General features: G+C 39.3%; 2 protein-coding genes across 4 annotated transcripts in view; one reads left to right on the top strand and one right to left on the bottom strand.

Annotated features, from left to right (window-relative positions):
* Nucleotides 1-19,624, top strand: part of smc4 (structural maintenance of chromosomes 4) — a 21,483-nt gene extending 1,859 nt beyond the window's left edge. For both annotated transcript variants that reach the window (XM_007549541.2, XM_007549540.2), the window contains 22 exons: nt 952-1,142; nt 1,726-1,917; nt 2,991-3,167; nt 5,472-5,636; nt 6,025-6,152; nt 6,354-6,494; nt 6,899-7,049; nt 11,366-11,530; nt 11,698-11,931; nt 12,486-12,671; nt 12,804-12,965; nt 13,072-13,297; nt 14,283-14,359; nt 14,967-15,119; nt 15,286-15,412; nt 15,656-15,845; nt 17,236-17,380; nt 17,505-17,678; nt 17,772-17,954; nt 18,577-18,809; nt 18,934-19,117; nt 19,345-19,624. In XM_007549541.2, coding sequence (XP_007549603.1) covers nt 952-1,142; nt 1,726-1,917; nt 2,991-3,167; nt 5,472-5,636; nt 6,025-6,152; nt 6,354-6,494; nt 6,899-7,049; nt 11,366-11,530; nt 11,698-11,931; nt 12,486-12,671; nt 12,804-12,965; nt 13,072-13,297; nt 14,283-14,359; nt 14,967-15,119; nt 15,286-15,412; nt 15,656-15,845; nt 17,236-17,380; nt 17,505-17,678; nt 17,772-17,954; nt 18,577-18,809; nt 18,934-19,117; nt 19,345-19,509 — 3,749 coding nt within the window. In that variant the 3' untranslated portion in view covers nt 19,510-19,624. The remainder of the gene's footprint in view (nt 1-951; nt 1,143-1,725; nt 1,918-2,990; nt 3,168-5,471; nt 5,637-6,024; nt 6,153-6,353; nt 6,495-6,898; nt 7,050-11,365; nt 11,531-11,697; nt 11,932-12,485; nt 12,672-12,803; nt 12,966-13,071; nt 13,298-14,282; nt 14,360-14,966; nt 15,120-15,285; nt 15,413-15,655; nt 15,846-17,235; nt 17,381-17,504; nt 17,679-17,771; nt 17,955-18,576; nt 18,810-18,933; nt 19,118-19,344) is intronic.
* An 856-nt stretch (nt 19,625-20,480) lies between these two features.
* On the bottom strand, nt 20,481-26,972 carry trim59 (tripartite motif containing 59). 2 transcript variants are annotated; one of them, XM_007549538.2, is made up of 5 exons: nt 25,962-26,972; nt 23,577-23,865; nt 23,259-23,480; nt 22,960-23,169; nt 20,481-21,853 (listed from the first exon to the last, which is right to left on the bottom strand). In XM_007549538.2, the coding sequence occupies exons 2-5, from the start codon at nt 23,829-23,831 to the stop codon at nt 21,239-21,241; spliced, it is 1,302 nt and encodes a 433-aa protein (XP_007549600.1). In that variant the 5' UTR covers nt 23,832-23,865; nt 25,962-26,972; the 3' UTR covers nt 20,481-21,238. The 2 variants fall into 2 exon arrangements, with proteins under 2 accessions (XP_007549600.1, XP_016525698.1); XM_016670212.1 differs by having other exon boundaries at nt 23,577-26,972.
* Between the last annotated feature and the right edge of the window lie 197 nt (nt 26,973-27,169).

The raw sequence follows: 27,169 nt of genomic DNA, 5'->3' as shown, positions 1-27,169 counted from the left end.
TGTGTTTTTTTTTTTTTTTTTTTTTTTTTTTTTTTTTCCTCCTTCTTGCGAACACGTAGTTAGAATGGGCTGATAGTTTTTTTTTTTTTTTTTTTTCCGAAGTGCTCGTCATAAATAATTTTGGGGATGATTTTGTTAACGACGAGGGTGCTTCTTGTCCGGATGTCTCCTGCAAACGAGGTAGTTTATTTCGAAAGATAAAGTGTTTTGTTTTTATTTTTTCGTTGTATATCAAGTAAAAAAAATTGTATCAATATCAGCTCATTTCTGTCTTGCTTTTGGAAAGTTCTAGTTAGGATGGGTTAAAATGCTTAACTCTGTGCCTGTTTGCTTGTATTCGAGTCACAAACATCGACTCATTTTGCTTGTTTATGCTTATGTGAGCACAATAGATTTTTTTTTTTTTTTTTTTGGACAGGTCGTTGTGGCTTGCTCTGGTGGCAACATAATGGTTTGAACGATATTGTTACCTCCCAAAAGAGGACTTCTGTTTGTCTTGGTGTTTTTAATTTCAGTCAGAAATGACTCAAACTGTGACGTTTTTGATCGGGACACACTTTAGTTATTCATCATCGAGCGAAGTGACTGTGGCGCATCTACTCCAGTATCAACGCTTGTCGTGGGGAGCGTTTGTGTAATAATGTGGGTTCATGGTCTTTTCTGTATTTTTCTTTTTTTCTTTTGTTTTCGGCTCGCGCTTAATTTCAGAACAAAGGAAAATAAGCCCCGTCAACTTTCTCTCTTCGGTCGTTGTTTCACCCGAGACTTGCTGCGTGTGTTGTGTTTGTTTGTTTTATTTTTGCATGTGTGTGTGTGTGTGTGTATGCATGCATGCGCGCTCCTCCACCCCTCCCCCAGTCACCCACCCACCCCTCTTCTCTCTCTCCACCAACACCACCTGAAACGACTCGCACCAGAAGAATAAAAAGTTGTACTTTTGTTGTGCCACAGATCCGTCTCAGGGGGAAGCTGCTGAGGCGGTTGATAGTCGAAGTTTGGAGGAGATTCTCGGCAGCATCCCTCCACCTCCGCCCCCAGCAATGACCAATGAACCGGGCGCTCCTCGCCTGATGATCACACATTTAGTTAATCGCAACTTTAAGTCTTATGCAGGGGAGCAGATTCTGGGGCCTTTTCACAAGGTATGACCAAACATGGATGTGAAGCCTTTTTTTTTAATATCTGACAGGGCAAAACTGCTTTGAATCTGTTTGATAACATCACTTGTGTTAAGTGTCAACCTTACTGTTTTTGTCTTAGTCTTATTTTATTTCCTGGCTTTTTTTTGTGCCCTGTTGTTGAAGACATACAAATATTAAAACACTAGAAAAGGGTGCAGTTTTATGGTGTTTAAATATATTGAAAATAAATAAATAAATAAGTGAGAAGGTCACAATCCTCCATTTTGATTTTGATTTTGTTAGTGAATCTCTCAACCAGAAGTGATTTATTGCTGTTCCCACAGTTCCATTTTAATTATGACTTTCTTCAAACCTTTGCCTTTTCACTGTATTTTGCTCACACAGTTTCTGCTCAGGCTGGGTTTTAGCACGTCAACCCTTAACTACACTCACTTGGAATACTTTCAGTATTACAGATTTACCTAGATAAAATGCTACCACACATCTCTAAAAATACAACCTTTACACTGTTTGTTGTAGATGTTGTGTATCTTCATATAATTGATTTCTTATATTTTTATCTCCTTCCTTACCTGTCTCCCAGCGCTTTTCCTGCATCATTGGTCCCAATGGAAGTGGAAAGTCCAATGTGATAGATTCAATGCTCTTTGTGTTTGGATACAGAGCTCAAAAGATCAGATCAAAAAAGCTCTCAGTGCTGATTCACAGCTCTGATAAACACAAGGATGTGCAAAGCTGTACTGTGGAGGTGCATTTTCAAAAGATTATTGATAAGGTATATTTATCTATATTTCTTTCACACTGAAACAACACACACTCATTTCATATGGTTCAATATTCAGCCCAAACTGAAAAACTCAATCAGGCAGATTTTTTTTTTTTTTGTTTTGTTTTGTTTTTACAGGACAGTAATGATTGTCTGATTTTTAAAAATATTATTTATCAGATGTCATAATACAATTACCACTCATTTGTAACATTAGTGAGTAAACACAAACTCAAATCAGTCTTGAAAGTTACAGTTTACACCCCTTCATGCTATATTCACCTCACATCGCACTAGTTACTGCCTGTATTTCCAGTTGTTTTTTTTAAAATTATTATTATTTTATTTTATTTTGAATTAATAATTTGCTGACACGGCCCAAGTTATTTTACTGCAGTGTAAATATATCTGTGACAGGGAATATTCTATTCAGATCACAATTTACTGCTAAAAAAAACCCTAAACAGTATTTTTTCACATTAAAATTATTTTTTTACCCTGCCTTTGGGAGTGTAAGTAATTCTGCCTCTGGCTGACCTTACATCGAAAAAGGAGCATTTTACTTCACCTCACAAGTGCTGAAAAAATCAAATCAAATTGTTAAGCTCATGACTTAATTTTTCTGGAGTTCCTCTTCCCACAGAAATGCTGTTTCTGAAGTAAAAATAATTTTTTGTAAAGGTGGTGTACACAGTCTGAAATACAAGCCCTGTTTGCTAAAGTAAAGAATTTTTAGGGACGCTGCCAACTCTTTTGTTGTGCATTTGCAATCTCCTCATTTCACTGAACATGTTTAACTTCTGTAAATGTGACAAATTGCACCAATATATATTTTTTTTATTAATTTTTTCTTTCCTCCAACACATTACAGTTGTTTGTCTAAATCTCTGATGTTTTTGGAAGTGTTTAAGTCTTAATTGTCTCCGGTGTTCTTCCCTTTGTAACAACCAGTGATTTTTGTGAGTGCTGTGAATTGTAAAGCTGGATGTTTAGAGCTGTTTGAGTCTCTCCTAAACTCTTCTGTTCTGCTGCTGTGTCTTCTGTCCCCCCTCCCCCCTACCCCACCCCTCCCCCCGAGCCAGGAAGGAGATGACTACGAAGTCGTCCCTAACAGCAAGTTCTATGTTTCCAGGACTGCCAACAGAGACAGTTCCTCTTACTACCATATTGATGGCAAAAAGGCCACTTTCAAAGAAGTTGGCACTTTACTCCGCAGCCACGGTATTGATCTAGACCACAACAGATTTCTGATCTTGCAGGTAATTGTATTTTTATTTAATTTTTTTATTCCTTCCTATGACCATCCTGTTCTGTTTACCAGTCCCTGCGCTTCATCCCAATTCCTGGTGAAAGTTTTAAAATATTATTTTCTGCTCTGCCTGTCTCTGTATGTGTGTGTGTGTGTGTGTTGGGGGGAGGGGGGTGAAATAACCTGTTGCACTGGAATTGGAAAGGAGAGAAGAGGAGAGGAGAGTGCTCTGCCATCCCTTAGACTGCTATAGCAGCGCATCATGGTTTGAAACAATGTGAAAAAGGTGCGAACCATTATTTGCTGCTTTAGAATTTTAAGGAAAAGACACAATTTGACCAGCATGCATGTGAGTGTTTGAAGGATGTCCCACTATGTGAGAGAGTTTTTGTTTTGGGGGGGCTGAGCCACCAGTGGAGGACAGGTTGGACCCTCCCTTTCTCATGTACCTGCCACACTTTAGCAGCACGTAAATATTGGTGTGTGAAGAAAAAAAAAAACCAATATTAGCAGTGCTGCTTCAGGGTGGCAGGGTAAAACTCCCTCCACTGCCATGGCTCTCATTTTCATTGAATTTTATTTTATTTTTTTTATTTATTTATGTTTTTTTTTACTCTCTGACATAAACTGAATTCTTGAAAATAATATTTTCTTGTTTAATTATTTATATATTTTCCCCATGTGTTTTGCAACTCACCCTGAAAAAGTTCACATGTTACACTCCTACCCCTGCAAAGTGTATTGCATCTTACCTGCCTGGTTACTACTGATCAACTGAAGGCACATGATTAAAATTTAGTTGTATTTGGATCCCTTATTTTATTTCAGTGGTGAACTTTTTTTTTTCTTTCTTTCAATGTGAGCATGACCATTTTCATTCCTCTTTTATGTTTCTGTCGGTGACGTGGCTGCATGACTGTGGATAGAGGTTTAAACTTGGTCTTCAAGGTCACCTCACTTTTCCAGGCCTCTGGTAAATAAGGGGAAGCTGTCTAGTTTGTGCACTGATCAGAGGAGAGGATGATGTGGGGATTCCCCCACCACCCAACTCTTTCTTAAAGCTGCTTTTTCTCTCAGATTCAAAATTTAAACTACATTGTTCTTTTTTGTTGTTGTTTTTTTTTTTTATCTCAAATTGAGACTCTTAAAAAGAAACATTTTATTTAAAAAATAAATCATAAATATTATTAATTGACATGGTATTTACAATAAATAAAAAATAAATGCACATGTCCACTCCAGTAGGGTTGCACTGGAGAGTTGAGGAAGTGTGTGTGTGTGTGTGTGTGAGTGGGTGTGTGTGTGTATGTAGTTTTAGAGATGTCAGTTTTGTTTTAATACCTCTCATTTTTAGAGATGCACCAATCAGTTAGCCAGGGAATGGAATTAGACAATTTTTAATTTTTTTAAATTTTTTGTTGTTGCTTGGTCCTGCTATTTAACTCGCTGCTAAACCACAGAAAACCCTTTTTTTTTTCTTATAATTAATTTATTTTTCTCTCCTATTTTTAGAATGCATCAGAAATAAAGAAATGTCCCTTATTTGGTCTACAAACAAATCCACCAACTGCATATACTTTGAAAAAAATATTTTAGGTTGATTTAAAATATAAGATTAGAGAAATGTATGCTTTGACACATGAATTGAGATAATCATGTAACTCCTCATTTTGGTAGTTTTGAAGCCATTTCCAATGATCAGAAATCTTCGAGCGCATCTTTCGTCTCTTCTGTGTGATACTCCTCAAAATAAAATGAATCGGACTCGCAGGCCAGAGCTTTTAATGAACCAAAAAAATCGTCATCGGCGAAGAAAAGCCAGATCAGTGCGTCGCTATTCAGTTTTACAAAAACAATATCTATTTTTATGACAATTTAAATTACTTTTTCTGTCATCACTATGGATTATTATTGGTGGGTTGCTGATATTTTAGCAGTAGTAACTCCATGTTTTATGTTCCACAAATGCAATTGTGCAATTTGTCCCCTCACAGTTGGAGATTTTCAGTGACACGATTTTTCATTTATTTATTTATTTATTTATTTATTTATTTATTTTATTCACTTTAATATGGAACCAGGTCGTCTTTCTGTGTTGTATAATGTTATTTACACTTTTGTGCACTTTGTTTAAAATTTTGTGTGGGAGAGAGCTGTCTCTGTGTCTTAAAAATTATTTTTTTTAAAAAGAGATTGGTGCAATTTTATTGTGTATGTTTTTTATTATTATTTTTATTATTTTAGTGATTTTTATGCAGCCCTATTGTGAATCAGTGTGTACCCTTTCCAATCTGCTCTTGTTTGCTGTGTGTAGGGTGAGGTGGAGCAGATTGCCATGATGAAGCCTAAAGGTCAGACGGAGCATGATGAGGGGATGCTGGAGTACCTGGAGGACATCATCGGCTCATGCCGTCTCAAAGAACCGATCCAAACTCTGTCTCGCCGCATCGAGCTGCTCAATGAGCAAAGGGGAGAAAAGGTAACTACACTTGCGAGGGTTTGTTTCTCTTTGGGAGTGTTTTTTGTAAAACTGCATAGTCGGGCTGAAAGGTGAACAAATGAGATAATAAATATGGAAATAAATATAAATGCACTCTGTCTGTTTTGTGAGACAACCCTCTCATTCACTTTGACATTCAGATATAAAGTATTACTCAAAAGTTAAATTACACCAGTTCACAAATGAGTCATTTATTGAATTTAATTTATATTCTGCTTGTACCTAATTATTTTTATGTCTCTCTGGTGTAGTTTCTGATAGCCGAATTTCATTAGACCACAGAATTTAGGATTTTTCTCATTTATTTGTTTTTAAACCTTTGTCTAGAAATTAAAGTATCAGATGTTTGTTTTTTTTTCTGTCCTAGCTGAATCGAGTTAAGCTGGTAGAAAAGGAGAAAAATGCTCTGGAGGGGGAAAAGAATAAAGCCGTGGAGTTCCTCACCTTGGAGAACGACATCTTCAAACACAAGAGCCAGCTCCACCAGTACTATGTGTGAGTTACACCAGCGGCACCTCTGTGCTCCAGACAGGACAAAATATGACAAAAAGAAGGACCAGCAAGAGCTCTGTGGGATGCTTCTCTGATATCTTACCATTATGAAGTGTATAAATAGAAAAAAATCATTATTGCATAATTTTTTTTATTTTTTTATATTTTTTTTAAGCAAATATTTTGGTTTCTGTTTGCCTTTAGTCATGATCTACGAAAACGTGTGACTGATAAAGAACAGGAAAAGCAAAAGATCTTGGAGGAAACCAAGGAGCTCACCGAAAAAAATGCAAAGATATCAGAAGAGATGGAAAAAATGAACCAAGAGCTCCAAAATGTGGAAAAGTAAGAAATTTGCTTCTCTTTTTTTTTCTTCTTTAACTTGTTTCTTCTGTTACTAATGTAACCCGGTTTGTGTACTAAATAACATTTCTGTTAATTTAGATTTTTATTTGTTTGTTCAGACATTTAGAGAAATTCATCAGCACTTTGAGTTTCTAATCTGCCTGAAATTAGTAATTTATAAAGTAGTTGGCTTTGAAAAAGAGTAGAAACATAGAGTTTCATCTATTGTTATTCCCTTAAAGGAAGATTTTTTACTAAAAAACATGTTACGGAAACTAACTGTTGTCCCTTTCCCCCCTTATTTATTAGTGTGTTTTTTTTAAGGATTGCTTTTGATAGATTTTCTTCCCCCCATAAAACTGATTTGAATTTAATTCTTTAAAAAAATGTTTTTCCTCCACCAGGAAAAAAAATAAGATCAACAAGTATATTGAGACCCAGAAGGGAAAGTTCACCCAGCTGGACCTGCAGGATGTTGAAGTGCGTGAGAAGATTAAACACTCAAAGAGCAAGAACAAGGCACTGCAGAAGCAGCTGGAAAAAGACCAGAAAAAGGTGTGTTGGCCTTTAGGTTGCAGCAGATCCACTGTAGCATGCAGCTCAGTGACTTTATCTCACTTGGTTTTAGTGTTTGCTGCTCTGGGATAGATAAGCTGTGTCACTCTGACAGTGTCACTGCAGGCAGCAGCAGCACAGTTCAGAGGCACACAGATACTGGATCTGACAGAGGCGTGTAATTTTAGCCTTTTGTTTTCTAAATTTACTCCTCACATTTAATTAAAAAGTAATGCTGAGGCAGCCGTGGCATTGCCAGGGTTGGTATGTGTGTTTTTCGTCGTGGCCTATGAAGAAATAAAATATATATATATTTTTAAAATGTGTTAGAAATGGAGCCACAAGGATTTTGGTGTTTTTGTTGCTCAGATGTAGTGAGATGGCTTGTTTGGAGGGGTCGTATGTCTCATGCGGTTGCCCGGCATGAGACATACAACTAACAATCATTTTTATCTATTATTACTTTTTTAAGGCTAAATATAAAAAATATATATATATATATATTTTTTTTATTTTATTTTATTTATTTATTTATTTTTGGCTGAATCAGGTTCTCTTTAAGGAGAAAATATTTCTTAATGCACTTGAAAAATACAATTTTACTAAATATTTTCGGTCTAGCTTCCAGTACGAATATCTTAGTACACCTAAAATAAGTCAAAACATACAAGTAACTTTTCAGCAAGATGTAGGATCTTGTTTTAAGTCAGTAATTCTTGAATAGAGATTTAACGGTACCAGTTTTTCTGGCAGATTATTTCACTTATTGCATGGGGGGAAATGTGGTAAAAGTGAAATAATCTACTAGTGGAACTAGTTCTTTTTATTTTATTAATATTGAGGAATTGGTACTTATTTACTCAAAACAAGCTCCTAAACTAGCTGTAAGTTTGACTTATTTCAGATGTACTAAGATGTTTATACCAGAATTTACAAAAAAGTTACTTATTAGGATTTAGTGTTTTCGCAGTGTGGTAATTTTTATAATTTTTATGTGTGAAAACTTGTGCAAATTAAATAAAAATAAAAAGAAAACAATAAATAAATTATTAGCTTTTGGGACCACATTTTGTCTGACTGAACGTTGATTGCGATACTAAAGAAAATGCAAAACTGTGTCTTTTCTTGTCTTATTTAAAATCCGGATATTTTTACTCACTAATATTTGCATCAAGGAATGGTTCCTTTTTTATGAATTACAGTCATGGTGAAACAACTACTGTACAAATAATTCCTTATTTGAAAAAAAATATATATTTTCAGCAGTGCTTGAAGAAGAGATGTTTTACATGATTTTTGTGGTTTCATTACAGTGATACTGTCGACGGAATAAAATAAAAACTAATGTGAAACTGTCAACGAGTTATCAGACACTAGGGGGCCGTGAAGCTGCACAAAGTGAATCTGGGCGTGTGCTTTGCTGAACTATTTTTGTCCTGATGGATTAAACTGCCGATCCTTTTATTTTTTGCAACATAGCTGATCCAAATCATTTGTCAGGCTTTGCTTCGGGGGCGTGTGGCTGACGTTTCCTCCCAGCTCTGAAAGCCTTTTCTTCTGGAACTCTGCTGGTCAGAGGGGGAGCTGGGCAGAGGCAGGCTGACCTCTGGGGAGCAGTGTTCTGCTGTGTGGTAGTCAACTATGGCCTGGCTTGTGTAACACTTCCAGCAGCCACATTCACATTTCACCCGCAGTTAACCCTACAGAACATAAACTATATATGCAGATGCCAATTCTTGCTTTGTTTTAGCTCTGCCAAAATGCAGACTGTTGTGCCAATCTCAACCAGGGCTTGTTTGGTCCTCATGTGCTTATATTTGATTACATGTGTGCTCTTGGTCTGCTTTAGAATGCATTGTATAGTAGCTGGTAATTTACACAGATTCTTTTTTTTAATGTGTCTGTTTTGTGTTTTGTTTTTTGTTTTGTTTTTTCCCCTTTCCCCTCCCGATGAAACCTCCTTCTATCAAATTTATTCCAGGTCTTACACCACATGCAGAAATGGAGCATCATATCCTGTGGTTTGCTTGCTTAATGGTCCGAATTGTGATCCACAGACAATTAAACGCAGTCCTGATCACATTTCTTAGAAATAACACTTTCACAACAGGTAGTAATCTGAGCTTTATGTATTTGAGTTAGTAAAATGGGATGTTCTGACTTTAGTCAGATCTCATGCAGGCAAAGTTTTAAAGGAAATCCTATCGCAATTAAATTAGGTAGCTGTGTTCCTTCCCTATATTCTTTTCTCTTTTTTTCTTTTTATGTGCAACTATAGCAGTGCGATTAAAAATAATTGCAAAAAAAAAAAAACATATATATGTGAGTCAAATATTAGTGTTTTTAAATTTTATGTGCACTTTTGATGTAAAGGTCTTCAAAATATCTATCTTTAATCCCAATTGATTCTTCTAATTTCCGATTTTATTTTCATTTTGGCTTTCTTATTTACAGCAGCTCTGACTGCACTTGTCATATAACTCAATTCTTAAATTTTTGCTTATTTTGCCTCTGGCATCATCCGAGGTGAAGAGGGGGAAAAAGATCGACATCATAGTTGCAAGATCAAAATGAGTCATCGTCTTTCTTGGAAACCTCAAAGTGTAAATACACAAATTACTGGTTTGGTTTCAAATTTTATCTCGTTAAAGTCAAAACAAGCTGGGAAATGATTTTTTTTTTTATTATTATTTAAAAAAATTTGTGATAAAAGCTAATGGATGAAAAATATTAATTACAGCCATGCATCTTATCTTCTTGGACCTAAAGGTCCTCACTAGCTTTAGAGCTATTCAGTTTCTTATTTATGTTTTCCATCAATGCTGCACTTTAAAATATTTTTCACAATAGGTGGACATTTTCTTGCTTTTGGAAGCTGACAACAGTATTACATATTTACATAATATGTAGATTTGTGGCAGGCAGCTTCCTTATCATCTCCTGTGCTTTTTTTTTAATACCTTTTTTTTCCTCTTTGAGTTGAACTTGCAGACATCTTATCTGCTAAAGACTACTAAACTCACTTTTTACTTTTTGCATCATAACAGCAGCAAATATGTGTATTCAATAGGCTACAAAATGCATAGGCAGGTAACCATGGAGATGACAGATGCAGTGCCATGTGTGTTAAGATCACAGGTGTTGTGCTCCATGGGTTACATTTTATATTTATCACAATAATATATAGATTATCATTTCATTTATTTTAGCACGTCAAAAAAAAACAAAACAACTAATTATGTTTCTTTGACAGTTAAATTATTTAAGAATCGTGGGTCTGCTGTGGCGTAATGGAAGCCCAGGTTGCCGCCTCCATTGTTGCCTCTTCCTCTTGACTTTAAACTCTGTTAAAAGTCAAAAAGTAACAGCAAAAACTCCTGTTTTTGCTGTTACTTTTTGTTTTGGGTGAATTTGCTGGTGGTCACTCATGGTTGCACCATGGTCAATAGACTGGAACCTGTGGCAGTGTTGGCAGGTGCCAAAGCCTGCTAGAGAATGAAATGCGCATCTCCGTAAAGCTCGTCAGCAGAGGGAAGCGTGATGTGCTCCAACGTCTCTGGATGGACTTGATGAAACCCTGTGGACACACAGCAGAAGGCGACCTGGCCCCCCAAATCCACACAGACTGTAGGAACCTCAGGCAACATGGCTTCTGTGCCTTACCACTCTTCCTCCAAAGTCTTGGAGCTTGACTTCTCAATGTTCAAAATTTACTTTGATGAAATAAGAACTTCTTTTGAGCACTGAGCAACAGTCTAGTCCTGTTTTTTCGCTTCTTCTTTCTTATCCAAGGTAACACGCTTCTAATGTTGCTCTCCAAACCTCGTCAGGTTCCACCAAACTCTTGAATGGGTTTTTGTTCACAGTCCTTACAGGACAGCAGTTACTTTTCACTTTTTTTTTTTTACACCACACTTATTTCTCTCAACTTGCCATTGCTTCGATACAGTAATATGAAGAGACAAGTTCTTCAGCAGGAACTTGTGGCTTACCTACTTGTTGAAGGTGCGAAAACTCACTGGACAACTTTCAAGTCTTTTTAGATGATTACATAGGCTGTAACATTTTTGTATTGAATGTCTTTCTCATTCGTCTTGTATATTATTATTTTTTTTAAATAAAACTCAAAATTTGTGAGACTTAATTTAGGGTTTTCACTAGTTCTAGTTCTAGTCTAAACAAAAATTAACAGAAAAAAATGTCTTGACTCATAATATTCACTGCTTAATGAACTGATACTCACATTTTGAATTGAGAAAATTGTAAAATTCTCCTTTAGTTTTAACCGTTCTTTATTTGTTGTTTGGCTCATTCAGCTGGAGGAAGTGCGAGGCATACCAGCCAGCAGTGAACAAGCCATCTCTGACGCGACGGCCCAGAAAGAAGACCTGGAGAAGCAGAAAGCGAAAGAAGAAGAAAAACTGAAAGTAGTGATGGAAAGTCTGAAGGAAGAGACGAGCGGCTTGCAACAGGACAAAGAGGTGTGTGTGTGTGTGTGTGTGTATGTGTGCGTGTGTGTGTGTGTGTCTAGTTGCAGATGTCCTGACGACTTGGCTGAGGTTACCGGAATAGCTCTGCATTATCTGTTAAATGAAGTCTTCAATTGTTCTTATACTTTTTTTTTTTAAACACCCCTCTTACTTCCCAGAAAAAAGAGAAAGAGCTCATGGAACTCAGCAAGGCCGTAAACGAGACCCGCTCTCAAATGGACATCGCTCAGTCCGAGCTCGACATCTACCTCAGCCGCCACAAAACGGCTCTGGCTCAGCTCAACGCGGCCAAGCAGACGCTCCAGACGACCTCGGACACTCTCCAGGAGCGCCGGCCCGCCATCAAAGACCTGCAGGTCCAAATCCCCCTGAAGGAAAAGGAGCTCAAGAAGGTAAAACGATCGACAGCAAAAAACCAAAATCAGCGTGAAGTCTTAAGTTCCATGTATCTAAAATCAAGACCTTAAAATATTTTAAATTCATTAAAAACAACTTTAAGTTTGCTTTAAATAAGTTGATCACAGGTCTTAAGTTTTGTCATGGCAGCACTATTTAAACTTTATTCAATATATATATATATATATATTTTTCTTGCTTGACACTTTTGTTCCATTCTGTGACTTGAGTCGTTTGAGGCTACCGCTAACCAGCCGCTAATACACCATTGCTAGCTAGCATTTTTTGTGTGTCCATCATGAGAAAGTGTAAGTTTATTCTCAGTTTGCAGGATGGCGTTCATCTTCACTTCTGGTTCGCCTCTATTGCCAGCCCATGCAGTGTTATGTGCATTTTTGTTCCCAAAACCTTCGATATAAAATATGCTTTTTCTTTTGTACATTCCTTTCTTAAATTTCTGTCACAATAGTCTTAAGAAATCCTTAAATGTGAGTTGGTGAAGCCTGCAGAGGGAGCTTCTGCTTTACTTACTCTCTGTGTTTCACTACAGGACCAGGAAGAGTTGGAGCAGCTGCTGAAGGTGGATAATGAAAACAGGCATGTGGTGAGAGAACTGCAGCAAAAGGTGGACGAAGCCAAGAGCTCCCTGTCCTCCAATCGCAGCCGAGGAAAAGTCTTGGACGCCCTGATGCAGCTCAAGAAGAGCGGCAAAATCCCTGGAATCTACGGGAGATTGGTAAAAAAAAAAAAAAAAACTGGTTACACGTTACAGAAAACCTTTCCATTTGTATATATTTTTGTCATTATTCCTATATTTGTTTCTCATCATCGTAACGCGGGGTTTTTAAAATGTTTTTGGTGCTCATAGGGAGATCTTGGAGCCATAGATGAAAAGTACGATGTGGCCATTTCATCTTGCTGCGGCGCTCTGGACAACATCGTGGTGGATACGATCGACACGGCTCAGAAATGCGTCACTTTCCTCAAGGAGCAGAATATCGGTGTCGCCACTTTCATCGGCCTTGACAAGGTAACGTAACTCTTAGAAACTTCAGTCAGCATGCCTTTAAGATTCAGTCAACTTAAAACAGAGTTTTTTCACCTTTTGACTGCTTTTTTTTTTTATTATTATTTAGATGAAGGTCTGGGAGAAGAACATGACCCCCATTCACACGCCAGAGAACAGCCCCCGCCTCTTCGACATGGTGCGAGTAAACGATGAGAGGGTCAGACCAGCGTTCTACTTCGCCCTGAGGGACACCCTGGTCGCTCAAGACATGGAGCAGGCCACCAGGATGGCCTTCCAGAAGGACAAACGCTGGAGGGTGGTCACCCTGAAGGGGCAGATAATTGAGATGGCAGGTTGGTGAGATTCATCACTCTTACATGGATTCCCGTCCTGCTTTATTTATTTATTTTTTGTTTGTTTTGGTCAGTTTGTAACCACAGCTGGTACTGGTGTTAAAAAAAAATGTTAAAAGTTGACAGCAGAAACTGTATTTGACTAAAACATGAGTCTAGTTTTTCTTATAACTTCAACCTTTTCTGATAAAACAACTGATCAGTTCTTGGCGCTGTGTTCGTGATTCTCCTGAGCCTGTGTACATTCTCTTCAACAATACTCAGTCTGAGTGACCTTTCTGCTTTTATTTAATTAGGGAATGATATAAAAAAAAAAAAGATCCAATTATATATTTTGATGTAAATTCTAATGGCCTGACCTCAATTCAGTTGTTTCACAAAAACGTTAATGTGATGAGGTAAGCTTGTATATCAGTATTTTTTTTCCATAATGGGGTTTTTATATGTTTGCAGCTTATTTTCCAATCAGGAGTAAAAGGTTTTAAATCAAGGCTGTAACTGTGTTCTAAAAAAATGACATAGTATATGAAAGAGTCCATGTGAAATTGTAGAAAAAGAGTTGCAGAATATAAACAATTGTTGGTGCAAACTACAATAGTATGGTATGCTAGCTTTTTCAGATGAACTATCTGAAGTATTTCATCTGAAAACTTTTGCTCTGTATTGTTGGTGTGATGTTAGTATGGCAGTTTCACTGAAGTATTTTCGCCCCGATGCTCAAACCAAAACAACTGAGTCTCCTTGTTTTTGTAATTGTAACTTATTAAGTTTATGGAACCCATCTTCCTTAACCTATATTATTACTGGATAATATAAATGAACTTTAAATCATTTGTCAGAGCAGCCTTTTGGACCATCACAAGGCAAAGTGTTATCATCTTATTTCAGCTTGTCCCTCACAGACCGTGACGGGATGGTTAATAATTAACTCTCAGCCAAAGTTTTTGTTTCTCATTCTTTTGTTGTTTTTGTTTTTGTTGCACAGGAACAATGACTGGAGGTGGAAGAGTTATGAAAGGCAGGATGGGGTCTTCTATCGGCCAAGAGGTGTCCCAGGTCGAGGTTAGTTCAAAACATGCGAATAAATAAAAGGTCACATTTTCAACTTAAACATGGCATTTAAAAAAAATAAAGAAGGTAAAAATAATTAAAATAAAACCTAACTTTTGATTAGTTTGAATTATTTCTGATCCTGATTTTGAATAAAGTCCAGTTTCCTCTCCCTAAAGACCGTGGCAAAGACAGAGAAACTGTTGGAGGTTTAGTTGTTTTGAATCTAAAGAGAAACAAAGGTATAATGTTATCTCCATTTATTTGGCCTTTGTTTGCATCAAAGTACATGCTGTTGGTTTTATTTATAGTTTGAAAATATTGGCATTTAATTCAGTCAGAAGCTGGCCGTTAAACTCGTTTATTATTGACTTTCCATTTTATTAAACTGATAAGAAATTATGCAAATTAAGATTTTTTTTTATTATTATTGTGTCATTTGCTCTTTTTTTTCTCTCTTACTATCTAAAGCGATATATTAGTAGCATTGTGCTCTTTTCACTTGTCTTCAAGTTAAATGGTGTAAGTCCAACTGGGCAGCTTAAGTGCTCATGCGATGCGTGTACCAAGCGTGTCCTCCATCACAACAGAACTCAATTTTCCATGTGTGTTTTTACAGCTCGACCGTATGGAGAGCAAGCTGAATGAGAAAGTGTCAGAGCTGCACGGCTGCCAGGAGAGACGGCTGCAGTTGGAGGAGAACGTCCAGCGCCTGCAGCCTCAGCTCAGAGAGATGAAGAACACTCTGGAAAAATACACAAACAGCATGAGCGTACGACACTTTATGCACCGTTTTGCCTCCTTGTTTATGCTTCATTTATGCTTCAAATGATGTCAGTTGCCTATATCCAGGCTTACAAATGAGCATTTTTTTTTTTTTACCTAATTAAAGAAGTTTCTCAAGAGTTTCCCCCCTCCCCCCTTTCTTCTTCCCTCAGAGTCTGGCTGACCAGGAGACTCACTTGAAACTTCAGATTAAGGAGCTTGAAGCCAACGTGCTGGCAGCTGCCCCAGACAAAACCAAGCAGAAACAGATGGAGAAGAGCCTGGAGGCATTCAAGAAAGGTAGGAACTTGCATAAACTGTAAAGAGAGGTGCTAATTGTTTTATGTCATTATATCCTTCCTCATGTCAGATTAAGACTTAACTTCTGGAAAAATACACTCTACTACCCTTTAGTATATCTTCAATACAGAGTAGATTTTAATTTAAATAGATTGCCTTAAGTTTTGATGCCAAAATGTTTCATTTCTTTTATTTTATTTATTTATTTATTTTTTTTTGCGTGGCCCCCCCTCCCCCCATTAGACTTTGAGTCAGCATCCAGTAAGGCCGGGAAGGTGGAAAACGAGGTGAAAAGACTCCACAACTTGATTGTTGACATCAACAGCCACAAACTGAAGGCTCAGCAGGATAAGCTTGACAAGATCAACAAAGAGCTCGACGGCTGCTCCTCCATCATCACCAAGGCCAAAGTGGCCATAAAGACGGCTGATCGGTAAGGGAAGAAAATATTCAAGGTGGAACAGTCCGCCTTCTCCCTGCTGGCACTAATGGTGGGCTTTCTTTGAGGTTGGTGATGTCAGTTCTGGTTTTATGTGTAAATATGTGTAATATGTGTCGACTCATTTGTATAATGTAACAATCAAGTGCAACAAATTTGTACCATGAAAGGAAAAAAGAAAAAAAGAAAGATTAGTTGTAGGGTCTACAAGAGAGGAATTATCAAAGTAGAGATTCACCAATATGAACATTTTGGTAAATATACGTTATTAATATCCCTGTTTTGGCTGATAACCAATATTATATACATTTCCCTACTCTTTTAACACTGAAAAATGATTACACTACTAATGTTGGGTCTCTGCTTTATTTAAGCACCCCACCTTCCTGTGCTGCATCACTGTTTACATGCCCAAACAAATACAACATGGCCGCCAGAATTCCTTTCCCAAAAACATGATCCAAACAGCAACATGATGGAAACTAACTTTGTTTATTAATTTCGCCCCATTTCCCCCTGTGGGACCGATATGTTAAAACATGACTAACATCAGCCGATGTTAATGCAGATATATTGTGTATCAACACATCAAATTATGACTGCCTAACCTTTATGTGATTTTTATTCAATTCAAACTCCAGACCATTTGTTGAGTTTTCTGGAAAAAAGCTTCAGTTTTCTTCATCTTTTAACGACTTCCACACTGAAGAGGGTTATAAAGACCAGGTTGCTTTTATGTCCAAGATGTAGAAAGTGGCTCCTAGTGGTGATTTTATTTTTTCCTAGAATTTAACCTTGGTAAAATAGAAGTTATTCACAGAGAACCTCAGGCTTTAAGACCTCCTAAAGTGACAAAATGTTAGGAGTGGTGAGGACTTTTAGTGAGTCTTAAAGATGCAGTAGGTAACTTTTAAACTTATCCAAATCTGCACCACACAAGTTCATGCTCCTGTGTGCTTCAGAAATGTCCTGCCTGAGACATTCCCTCGTTTAGCAGACTTGGCTCAAAGGTTTGATGCCGTCTGCCCTTTAATTCAGTTTTGCAAAGTTTCTTCATCGAGACGCGCATTACTTCATCCAGTCTAGATTCTACGATTGGTTCATTTCTATTAACTGCTTATTTGCTTTTTTTATTTGTTTTGTGTATCAACCTGTCACATTCTAAATGAATTTTCCTATTGGTTGTAGCAGTACAGCTTGGTAAAACGTCTCCCGGGCATAAAAGCAAATGTATACTAAAGTGAGCGGCATCTAACCAGAGTAATTCAAACGCCTTGCTTTCTGAAGGCCAATGAAATGATTGTCGTTGATCTGGTCTGCTTTAGCTGTTGCTGTCAACACCACCGGAGAAAAACGTCTAAATCCTCTTCCGTTTGTCTTCCAGGAACCTGAAAAAGTGTGAGGAGAGCGTTGCTCGTGTGCAAGCTGAGCTGGAAGAGAACGAGAAGTTGATGGCTGAGCTCACAGAACAGCTGAAGAAACTAGAAGATGAGGCGGGGGAGATCATGAAAGCCTGCCACGAGGCAGAGGTTGCTGCTCGCCATTTACGTTATTCGTATCAGAATGTCTTAAATCTGGGGGAGTGTTTCTCTCTGAGGACATCCCTAGCATCAATACAGCTGATTTACTCCTGCTTTGGTTCTGGTTGTGTAGGCCACTCTGCCTGAGGTGCAGGAGCAGTATCAGAACGTTTCCAAGGAGATCAAGGCCCTGCAGCAGCAGGAGCACGCGCTGCAAGAAGAGTCGCTCAACGTTCGGCTGACCATCGAGCAGATAGACGCTGCCATCACAAAGCACAATGGCAAGATCAAGTACTGGCAGGATGAGGTGAGTCACATAACTCTAAACCAGTACACAGCTGGGGAACAACCAAGCCCCCGAGCTTTGTTGTCTTCAATAATGCCTGTTTTTGTCTTCCAGAGCATCAAGCTGTCCCTTCACACCATTGAGGGCCAGCCAGCAGAGGAACTCCGTGTCTTTCCTCCTGCTGAGCTGGAAGCCATATCGGATCCAAACATCCTGGTGAACAAGATCAGCATGCTGGAGAGCCAGTGTAGTCAAATGAAGCCCAATCTAGGAGCCATTGCAGAGTACAAGAAGAAGGTACGCACAAACACTACAAGGTGTCCTGGTGGTCTCGTTGGTTAGGATGAAGGAAGACTTGTTCTCATTCACTGCTGCCCCAAGAGCAGCAGTGAATTTCTAGGGTCTCCGCCTGCTTGAAAAGTCTTACATTCATGTAACTAGTTAGAAATCTTAAATTCGTAAGTTGACTTCAAATATATTAATCACAGGTCTTCAAATTTTTTTATAACTATTTAGTGTTGTACATGTTTTTTTGTTTGTTTGCTTGTTTTTCTGTCAGGCAAAAGTTTGAGTCGCGCGCAGATGTCTTCATAGCTTCTCTTGCTAATATAACTAACATAGCTCTGCTAGCTAGCTTTGTGTGTCTGTCAGGGGCGACTCCAGACAGGGAGCAACGGTGACAGGTTAATGTTGAAACCCGACACACCGACAGCGACAAAAGTTACGCATTTGTAAATGTTTGTCTCGTGTGCACGTCTACACTTACAAGGGCAAAATTTCACAAGCATGAAAACGACTGGAGAGGAGCGACGAAGCGGACATTTATCAGCAGTTGATAAAAACTGGCGCTAATGGACAGACCATGTTTTACATCGGCATAAGATAAACGCGCGTCATCTCCGACGCTTTGTGTCCTCAGGAGGAGCTGTACCTGCAGCGCGTCGCCCAGTTGGACGAGATCACAGCGGACAGAGACCGGTTCAAGCACGCCTACGAGGACCTACGTAAGCAGCGGCTCAACGAGTTCATGACCGGGTTCAACATGATCACCAACAAGCTGAAGGAGAACTACCAGATGCTGACACTAGGTGGGGATGCAGAGCTGGAGCTGGTGGACAGCTTGGATCCATTCTCTGAGGGAATCATGTTCAGGTAAGGGAGGATTAAAAAAAAAAAAAAGCAGTCAAGACGTTATTGGTGCATGCTGGGATTTATATGTGGTGCTACAGCTCTATGCTTGTTATTTATTTGACGTATTCTTTCGTTTTTGTTTTAGTGTTCGTCCACCAAAGAAAAGTTGGAAAAAGATCTTTAACCTGTCAGGAGGGGAGAAGACCCTCAGCTCTCTGGCTCTGGTGTTTGCTCTGCATCACTACAAGCCCACCCCGCTCTACTTCATGGACGAGATCGATGCCGCTCTGGACTTCAAGAACGTCTCCATCGTTGCCTGTTATATTTATGTGAGCACAATCAGGCTGCTAGTTAATATTTTTAAAGCTTTTATGATTTGTTCTCGATAGTCGCATCATAACTATTTCTTTTTGTGACAAAAATGTCATTGTGTGATTGCAACAGGACGGTCCTTAAGCTTTAAAGTGCACAAACCGAGAGAATCCACTGCACTAAGAAATTATTCAGCAGTAACTTTGTATGCTTAAATAATTAAAAGGTGTTTTTCTTTTTACAGGAACAGACAAAGAACGCTCAGTTCATCATCATCTCCTTGAGGAACAACATGTTTGAGATCGCGGATCGTCTCATCGGCATCTATAAAACACACAACACAACCAAAAGTGTCGGAATCAATCCCAAAACAATCGTGTTCAGAGAACATGATGCCATCACGGCATAAAAAGCCAACTTTATCTTTTAATGTTCTTTCATAAACCATGTAAATATTTGTACTGTCCTTTCCAATAAAGTGCTGCTATTTCTTTAATCTGAAAAATAAAAAAGTTTTTAATAAACTTTGTGAAATTATTCTTAAACAAAATGGAAGAACTCGTAAGAACACATTTCCAGCTCTTTAAATCGTGTTCAGGGGAAAATGTCCTTTTAGCTTTAGTTTATGATTTTACCAGTAATGTGAACGCTCTTTACAATATTGGCTCAATGCTCTTAACTTTTCCAGCTATCATGATTTACAATAAACTGAAATGTTAAAGGCAAAGGAGATATTTTGACCTCTTGAAATCTGATTCTTCTAACATAATAGTTTAGTGCTGGTTTGACAGATTTGCTATACATTGTTTTGTTTTTTTTGTTTTTTTTTTTCATGTTTTGACGCCTCAGAATTTGAGAAAAATCCCAAACTTTAGCTCACTTTAAGGACTGAAAGTCAGAAATCCATTGGTAGAATATCATTTTTAACTAAGTCAATTGTTCAGTGTGTAGGAACTCAAACTGAAATGCAGAACATGCCACCAATGTAAAGCGGATATGTGGATCTTTATAGATCACGGTGGAAGGGCGATGCAATATCTAGGAAGCTGCCGCAGCTGTAAAATGTTAATATAGTTACTGTCGTCTTCAGTTTCTAAAATTAAAAAAAATGAATGAATTGAGAGACTGATTGCAACAATTAAAATGTCTTTAGTTTATTTTTCTTAACCTGTAAAGATGTCTTCATATTGGACCGGCGAGATGATCTGAATGTGTCATTTATGAACTTGCACTAGCTGTCCAGTAGGTGGCAGCACATGGCGTGATAGTCTGAAATATGCAGATTTCAGTCTGATGGAAGCCTTAAAGATGTAATTCTGCACATTTTATTGCATTAGTTATCAAATATTTAAAACATATATAGAACAAAAAAAAACTACAGGTTACAACATATTTTTACAGTTTACATTTATTTTGATTCAGAGGGCTGTGTGCTGTGGTTTTGCCACATTTCAAAATCCCAGTTTGCATCAAACCAGCAAGGCGCCATGATGGACTTTGTTCTGAGGCAGGTTGTTGAGATGCACCATTTCCTTTAAAAAAAAAAAAAAAGTGCTGGTCCTGGAGGAAATGGGAAGGCAGGAGAATTAAAGGCACAGATTGGGAGTCTCTCCTTATGTAACACATTCGTCCATTACTTGTAAACAGTCTAGTGTGATATGTTCCACATGCAACGTATCCCATAATGTCATGGAAAAGTCTGATGCAAGTTCCCGCTTCTTTTATTATGAGCGGAAGTAATATAATAAAAAGAAAGTAACACTTATCAAAAATGAATATTGCTACATAATGTGTGATTATAGAGTGAAACACTCAGGAAATGAACAAAAAACCTTCTGCACATCTGCTGCTGCAGCATTTCTCCTCTTCATCTCCTAACTGTGCTGACAGGAAATGAGCAGAAGAGGTTCTGGCTAAATTAAATTCCTGTTTCGCTGAAAAGACAAAAAAAAAAAACTGGCGCTGTAGAAACAAAACACAACGTAGTTATGGTTTTTAAATGTTGAAACTTCAACCTGTTCATGCAAAATCGGAACAAGCAGATGTTTAGAAAGTAACAAAAGTGAGGCTGTTTTGGTTCTTTGGAACGGGGAAACGAGACTGTGCCGCGTTCAGTTTGGTTTCCAGTTCGGCCTTCCTCAGCGAGACGTCGACGTTTTAAATAAAGCAGCCACCTGCTGAACGACTCGGTCTCTGAGCACAGACAGCTGCGAGCCCCACCTCTGCACTGCAGCCCCCATCGCTGCGCACTCCGCCTCCATTGTGTCCCACACGGATGTGACGAGGCTGCCGCTCAGACTCTGGGCCAGCTGACTGAGGCGGGAAAGGAGGGAGAACCCGAGCGACGCGCCTCCGACCGGGTTGGCCCACAACGCCGCCAGCAGCAGCAGCAGCAGGCCCAGCAGAGCTACGGAAGCGGTGGGCCGCAGCTGGCGCCACCGGTCCCAGGCCGCTGTGACGGGCGGCTCTGCCTCTGCTTCGGTCTCTGTCCCGATGCCACCATCACATCTGGTGCAGCAGCGCAGCTTGGGAACCGGCGCCTGCTCCAGGCTGCTGATGGTCACTGCGGGCCAGTTCTGCTGCAGGTAGGCTGCTGCGCGCGGCGTCACCGACAGGTTGATCCCGGAGGGCAGCGGGGTTCTGATGAACTTCTCCACCCGATCTCTGAACTGATGGACTTTCTCCAAAAACACCAGGGGGGAGTCTTCCTCCTCCACAGACGACCCCAGAGACACCAGGTCCAGCTGCTCCTCCTGAGACCAGCCAACCAATTAAAGCAACACAGAACCATTAAAAACAAAAAATAAATTGAAAAGTGGATGATTTGATTTATTATCAGTGTAAAATTTAGATGTTCTGACTCTCTAAACTCTTCTTGGCAGTTCATAGAAATGTGTAACAAGCACTAAAATAAATACATTTCTCATTGCATTTTCCTAATCATTGGCAAAAATTGGCAACATTATTTTTTATTCATTTTCAATTTTTGTCTGAACAATACCGTATTTAAAAATCAGTGTGATTTTTATAGTTTTTTTGATTTTTAATATTTCATGTATTTCAAAGGCCACTTTTAATCATCCATCCATTAATCTAAATTATACATTGGCAAGTACGGTGGAGGATCTGTGATGCTGAGGGCCATTTTCTCCTTGTTAGAGAGGGCACTCCATCATGATCCATGTGAATATTCCAAAGATATATGGCCCAAATGAACACCGAAATGATTCATCAAACTTAAATCAACTTTATTTGTTGACCTTCTCCGTCCACATAACTTATGGGGTCAATCTGCAGACACGAGAGGTCCCAGAGTCTCAATAAATGCACCATTTGTTTAGTTAAGAAAACATTTTTAACGTAGGACTGTTTTCCTACTATGATCAAATTATGGGTTTGATAAAAGATTCCTTTACTTTAATTGCTAGATGATACAAAAAGTAATTATAATAATAACAAAAATGTCCTCCTACTGACCACAAACTGCATCTCCATCTTCTAGGCCAGTCACCAGAATAAAATTATGCTGGACGATAAATTGTCACAGAAATTATTGTGATAAACGATATTGTTGTTTCCAGACCATTTTGAAGTGATACGCCGATAATGACATAGTGGAGGTTCGCCTAAACTCTAAATTACTTCACTCTGGCACTTTTATATATCCACACTAAAAAACAATAAAGAAAATTAAAACCCACTTATAACCAAAACTATAAGTAAAATGAATTAGGATGTCTTTGAACAAAGTTGCGCAACAAACAACGTTAACCATCAGAATGAAAATGATCGCGCTCGTAACTTTAATTTGTCATGAAATTAACCGACTGACTGCTCGTTGTGGCAGGGCTTTACCCACCTGGAGCTCCTTGACTCTGTGGATGAGGGGGTCGTAGGTCACGGCCACCTCTGCAGCAGCCTCGCTCAGAGCCTCCAGGTATTCCTGCTTCTTCCTGGCCAGCACCTCCTCTAAAGACACGAAAAACTGGTTGACCTCCTGCCGGTCCTGCCTCAGCAGAGCGTCGCAGCGCGCCTTCTCCTGCTCCAGCTGCTCCCCCAGCTCACACACCTGAAACACGGCGGGACGGCGTTACGGTTTAGCCTCTCTCCCCCACAGACACCCAGAGGGCCGCTCTAGCGCCCCCCGACGCCTCCCACCTGACTCCACTTCTGCTCCGAGAGCCTGGCCAGCAGCAGCGCCGGGGTTGGTTTTTCCCTGACAAAGGCCGCCTGCAGGTCGTCTATGGGGTGACCGTGGTGCTGGCCGACGGTCAGGCACAGGCCGCAGATCAGCTGCCGGTCCTGGATGCAGTACATGTTGAGCGGCTGCCTGCAGTGCTCCTGGCAGGACGGCGCCCGCGGCTCGCTGTCCCTCTGGTACTGAAACGGCAAGGCGCAAATCGGCGTGAATATTTGTCGTTTCTTTTTTTTTTTTTTTTTTTTTAGTTTGAAATTCTCACCCCGAACGCGTCTCACCTTCTCGACGATGGCTCGCAGAGACACGTTGGACGGGAGCGCGTCCACGCCGCTCGGCGGCAGCTCCACCACGCTGCGGCAGTGGGGACATTTTATGGGCAGGCGCAGCGGGCGCCAGATGGAGTAGTTGGTGGACACCTGCAGCAGGTTCTCCAAGCAGCTCTTGCAGAAGGTGTGGGAGCACGGCAGGACGCGCGGGTCGGAGAACAGCGAGTAGCACACGGAGCAGGTCAGGTCCTCCTCCAGGCTGTCCATCGCTGGAGGCAGACGGGACGCCGCGGGGTCGCACCTGCCGGGAGGAATTCAAGAACTCGATGTGTGATTGGAGGAAAAAGAAAAACGTAAAAGGTAAAATCAGTAGAATCTGAGTTTGGGCGCAATTTAAAACACTTGTCATACAAAGCTGACAATCACAATAAAAAGAAGAAAAAAGAAAATCAAAATGTGCTGCTTCGTAAAACAACAGTGAGAATGTTGAGTAGGTTTTGGCTCGGTTCTGATTTTTACTGGTAAAATGAAAACAACAAAACAGTGTCACTTCCGTCGCCAAAAGTGATTTTCTTTTTCTTTCGCCTAAATTGCTTGGGCCATTACTTTAGGAAGGTGATGATTTTCACAATGGCTGACCCTGTAAGCATTTCTCCCTTAACTGCAGTAACCTTTAAAGTTTCTTAACTGGGTTTTAAGTGCAGTGTTTTATTATTTTCAATCATAAAAACTTCTGTTTTGGCACATTTACCCTTACTCTGCTTGACTTTTTGAGATTTTCAGGTTTCAAACATGTTTTTTTAGATTTCAGAACGTTAACTAGGCTATATTATTTTAATATCCTTCCACACTTTTTACATGCGGTACTGTGCAGAACATTAAGTCATCCTTATGTTTGTAACATTTATAAACTGTCTCATTCTGATATTGCTCAAGGACTTTGGATGTTTCTGCCTCTCAGGTATTAGCACCTGGCCAGATTTAGCGGGTGTGGTTTTTTTTTTATCTTTCTTGTTTGCTGAGCTGCTGAGGGGTTGGGCCCGTGTTGTCGTTACACATACCAGACATCTTCTAGCAACAGAGCAATTTTAAATGGCAGCTACAACAGATGAGATGTTATATCAACATTTTAAACAAAGGTCCAGTTTTGAAATTGGCCCATATCCATCCTTTGCAGTGCGTCAGCTGGCTGACTGAAGACGACTTTACTTTTCATGCATAAACGCTCTTTTTGTTCCTAGAGGGGAAAAAAAGCCCAGGTGGAAACAAAAAGCAAATGACCTTTATGAGGAGGATTTCCTTTGAGCCCAGTAGATATTTAGACAGGGATTTTTATGTTTTGTTTGTTTGTCTTCGTTTGCTAAGCTGCTCATTGAATCCTTCATTAACCGACCAGTCACAGATGTTGCCAGACATCTTCTAGAACCAACTTTAAATGGGATACTTTCAGGCTTTTCCAGGCATACTTATGGAAATATGTATTATTGTTTTAGCTCAATCTATGAACAACATTAAAAATAGATATAAGGTAGTATTTTAGCTCCAACAAGGTGATTCCCAAAAGGTTATTGGCTAAAAAAAAGAAATTGACATGGGGTCTTTCTGTATGTTCTCCCTATGCATATGTGTGTTTTTGTTTTTTTTTTTCTCCTGGGTACTCTGGATTCCTCACACTGTTCAAAAATATGATTGTTAGCTTAACTGGTCTCTCCAGATCATTAGCTGTGTGTCTCTAGGTTGCTTGTAACTTATTGATCCAGGCATTCAGAGATTAGATTACAAAAGAGAAAATTAAATGCAAATGTGCAGCTAAGCCTCACCACATTCACCAGTTTGTTCCTGGGAATATTTGGCTTTAGCAACAAGAAGGCAGCCGAAAACACTTAGCTCATATTACCTCGATCAGTTATGTTGTTTAGTGTCTCCTCTTGTTACGGCCAGCAGCTACAGTGACAATAAAAGGCCCAGTGCCAGCTCCCACCACCCCAAAAACAACACACACCCCAACAAACACCGGACTGATCTGAACAGCTGGCAGGAGTCCAGCTGTGGATAAATCTGCATTATAAACAAAGCTTTGTTCAACATTAATCGCATTTTCAGGATAGCCTTTACAGCCACATCTTTATTTCTCACAAACTTCCTTTACACCACAGTTTAAAGCTATTTACATAAAAGATATTGCTTTCCCCCCCCCCCTTCCTTCTTAACCACACTGTTAATTCCCACCAGTAACCTTTTGCGGATAATTAGAAACACTTCTAATTATCCGCAAAACTGCATACGTTAACTTATTTCAGGTTTGTGATTAGTCAGCTAAATCACCCCGTGGTCTACAGCTTGGTAACGAAATGTGAATAATATAGAAATGTTTTAGGAGAAAACATTCACACTTACCCTATTTTCAGTGGAAAGTATCCACAACTGCTGTTCCTTTCCTCTTCCTTCTCGTGCTGCTTTCATGCACATCTAGTAAACTTGCATTTCCAAAATAGAGAGGTCGTAACACGGAAGCAGCGTTAACATCCAAAACCAGGTAATTGTATTTTTAACGTGAAAAAAAAAAAACTAGCTCACGTATAAAACGTTTCTCAATTTTTCGGAGCGTACTGAAAACAACAAAGGCATCAATTTAGAGGTACATTATGTTGTTCCTTGAATAATATGCTGCGTTTATTTTGCCTCGGTAGTCAGAGCTAATCTTTGTGGCGTTTCGGGTGCGCACCATTGCATTCATCTTCACGATATTCTTTCAATCACAAAACAAATGCAGTCAAGTTGTACAATTCTATGTCATTTGACGGGACACAAACCTTTTAAAACGAGCCGAATTTCAGAATAGCACCTCCCTCCCTCTTGGAACTCGGAACTTCCCATTTTCGATTACATATTGAACGGAGCATACGTTTCCGACCGTGTCCATTTTTTATTTTCGATAATGCGCATGCGGATTAACGGTCAATCGGCCAGTTTAGCCAATCAGGGAGCGTCTCGTCTCGTTTGAAACTGTTTTAGTTGGAAACTAGCGGTGGCACTATTTGGCACTTTGCTATGTGAAGAAGCCTATCCATTAAGAATCTTTACTTGGATATGTATTATGGAGATAAAAGTCACAAAGTATGTTAAGAATTTCTACGTCAATTGCATTATTTTCTGAAAACGTTCCCCCCTCCGCAGTTTCCATTTATCATGGTTCCCATTTAGGAACCAGAATAAATGTGGCAAAACGAGCCATGATCAAACTTTAAGTCGAAACATTGACCTGTTCGTGGAACTTGAATAATGTGCAGAATTAATGTCATTAATGTTGTCTTTGGTGCACATGATGCTAGGTACTGAAGGTTCAATGTTCCAAACATATTCTGATTGCAGCAATCAGAATATGGCGGCTGATTACTCAGCCGACATGTGCTCAGATTATGTCACATACCTTACAGTCACAAAGTGACAGTTTTAACAAATATGTAAAAAAAGGTTTTTATATATATACATATAAATTACAATCTACATGTGTAAAATGGCAACGCACACAGGCTCAAACTGTTCCGGAACGAGACTAATCTAGATTTTTCACAAAGGGAGCACACACACACACCCACACTCAG

Source organism: Poecilia formosa, unplaced genomic scaffold (genome assembly GCF_000485575.1).
Source record: "Poecilia formosa unplaced genomic scaffold, Poecilia_formosa-5.1.2 Scaffold31, whole genome shotgun sequence".
In the NCBI taxonomy this organism is placed as follows: Eukaryota; Metazoa; Chordata; class Actinopteri; order Cyprinodontiformes; family Poeciliidae; genus Poecilia; species Poecilia formosa.
This window is presented reverse-complemented; position numbering and strand designations above follow the sequence as displayed.

Coding starts and splice junctions, on each gene's coding strand:
- trim59 (XM_016670212.1), bottom strand. CDS start 23,831: ATGGACAGCCTGGAGGAGGACCTGACCTGCTCCGTGTGCTACTCGCTG. Junction 23,481..23,576: donor TGCGAGCCATCGTCGAGAAG/GTGAGACGCGTT, acceptor TTGCCGTTTCAG/TACCAGAGGGACAGCGAGCC. Junction 21,854..22,959: donor ACAGAGTCAAGGAGCTCCAG/GTGGGTAAAGCC, acceptor GGCTGGTCTCAG/GAGGAGCAGCTGGACCTGGT.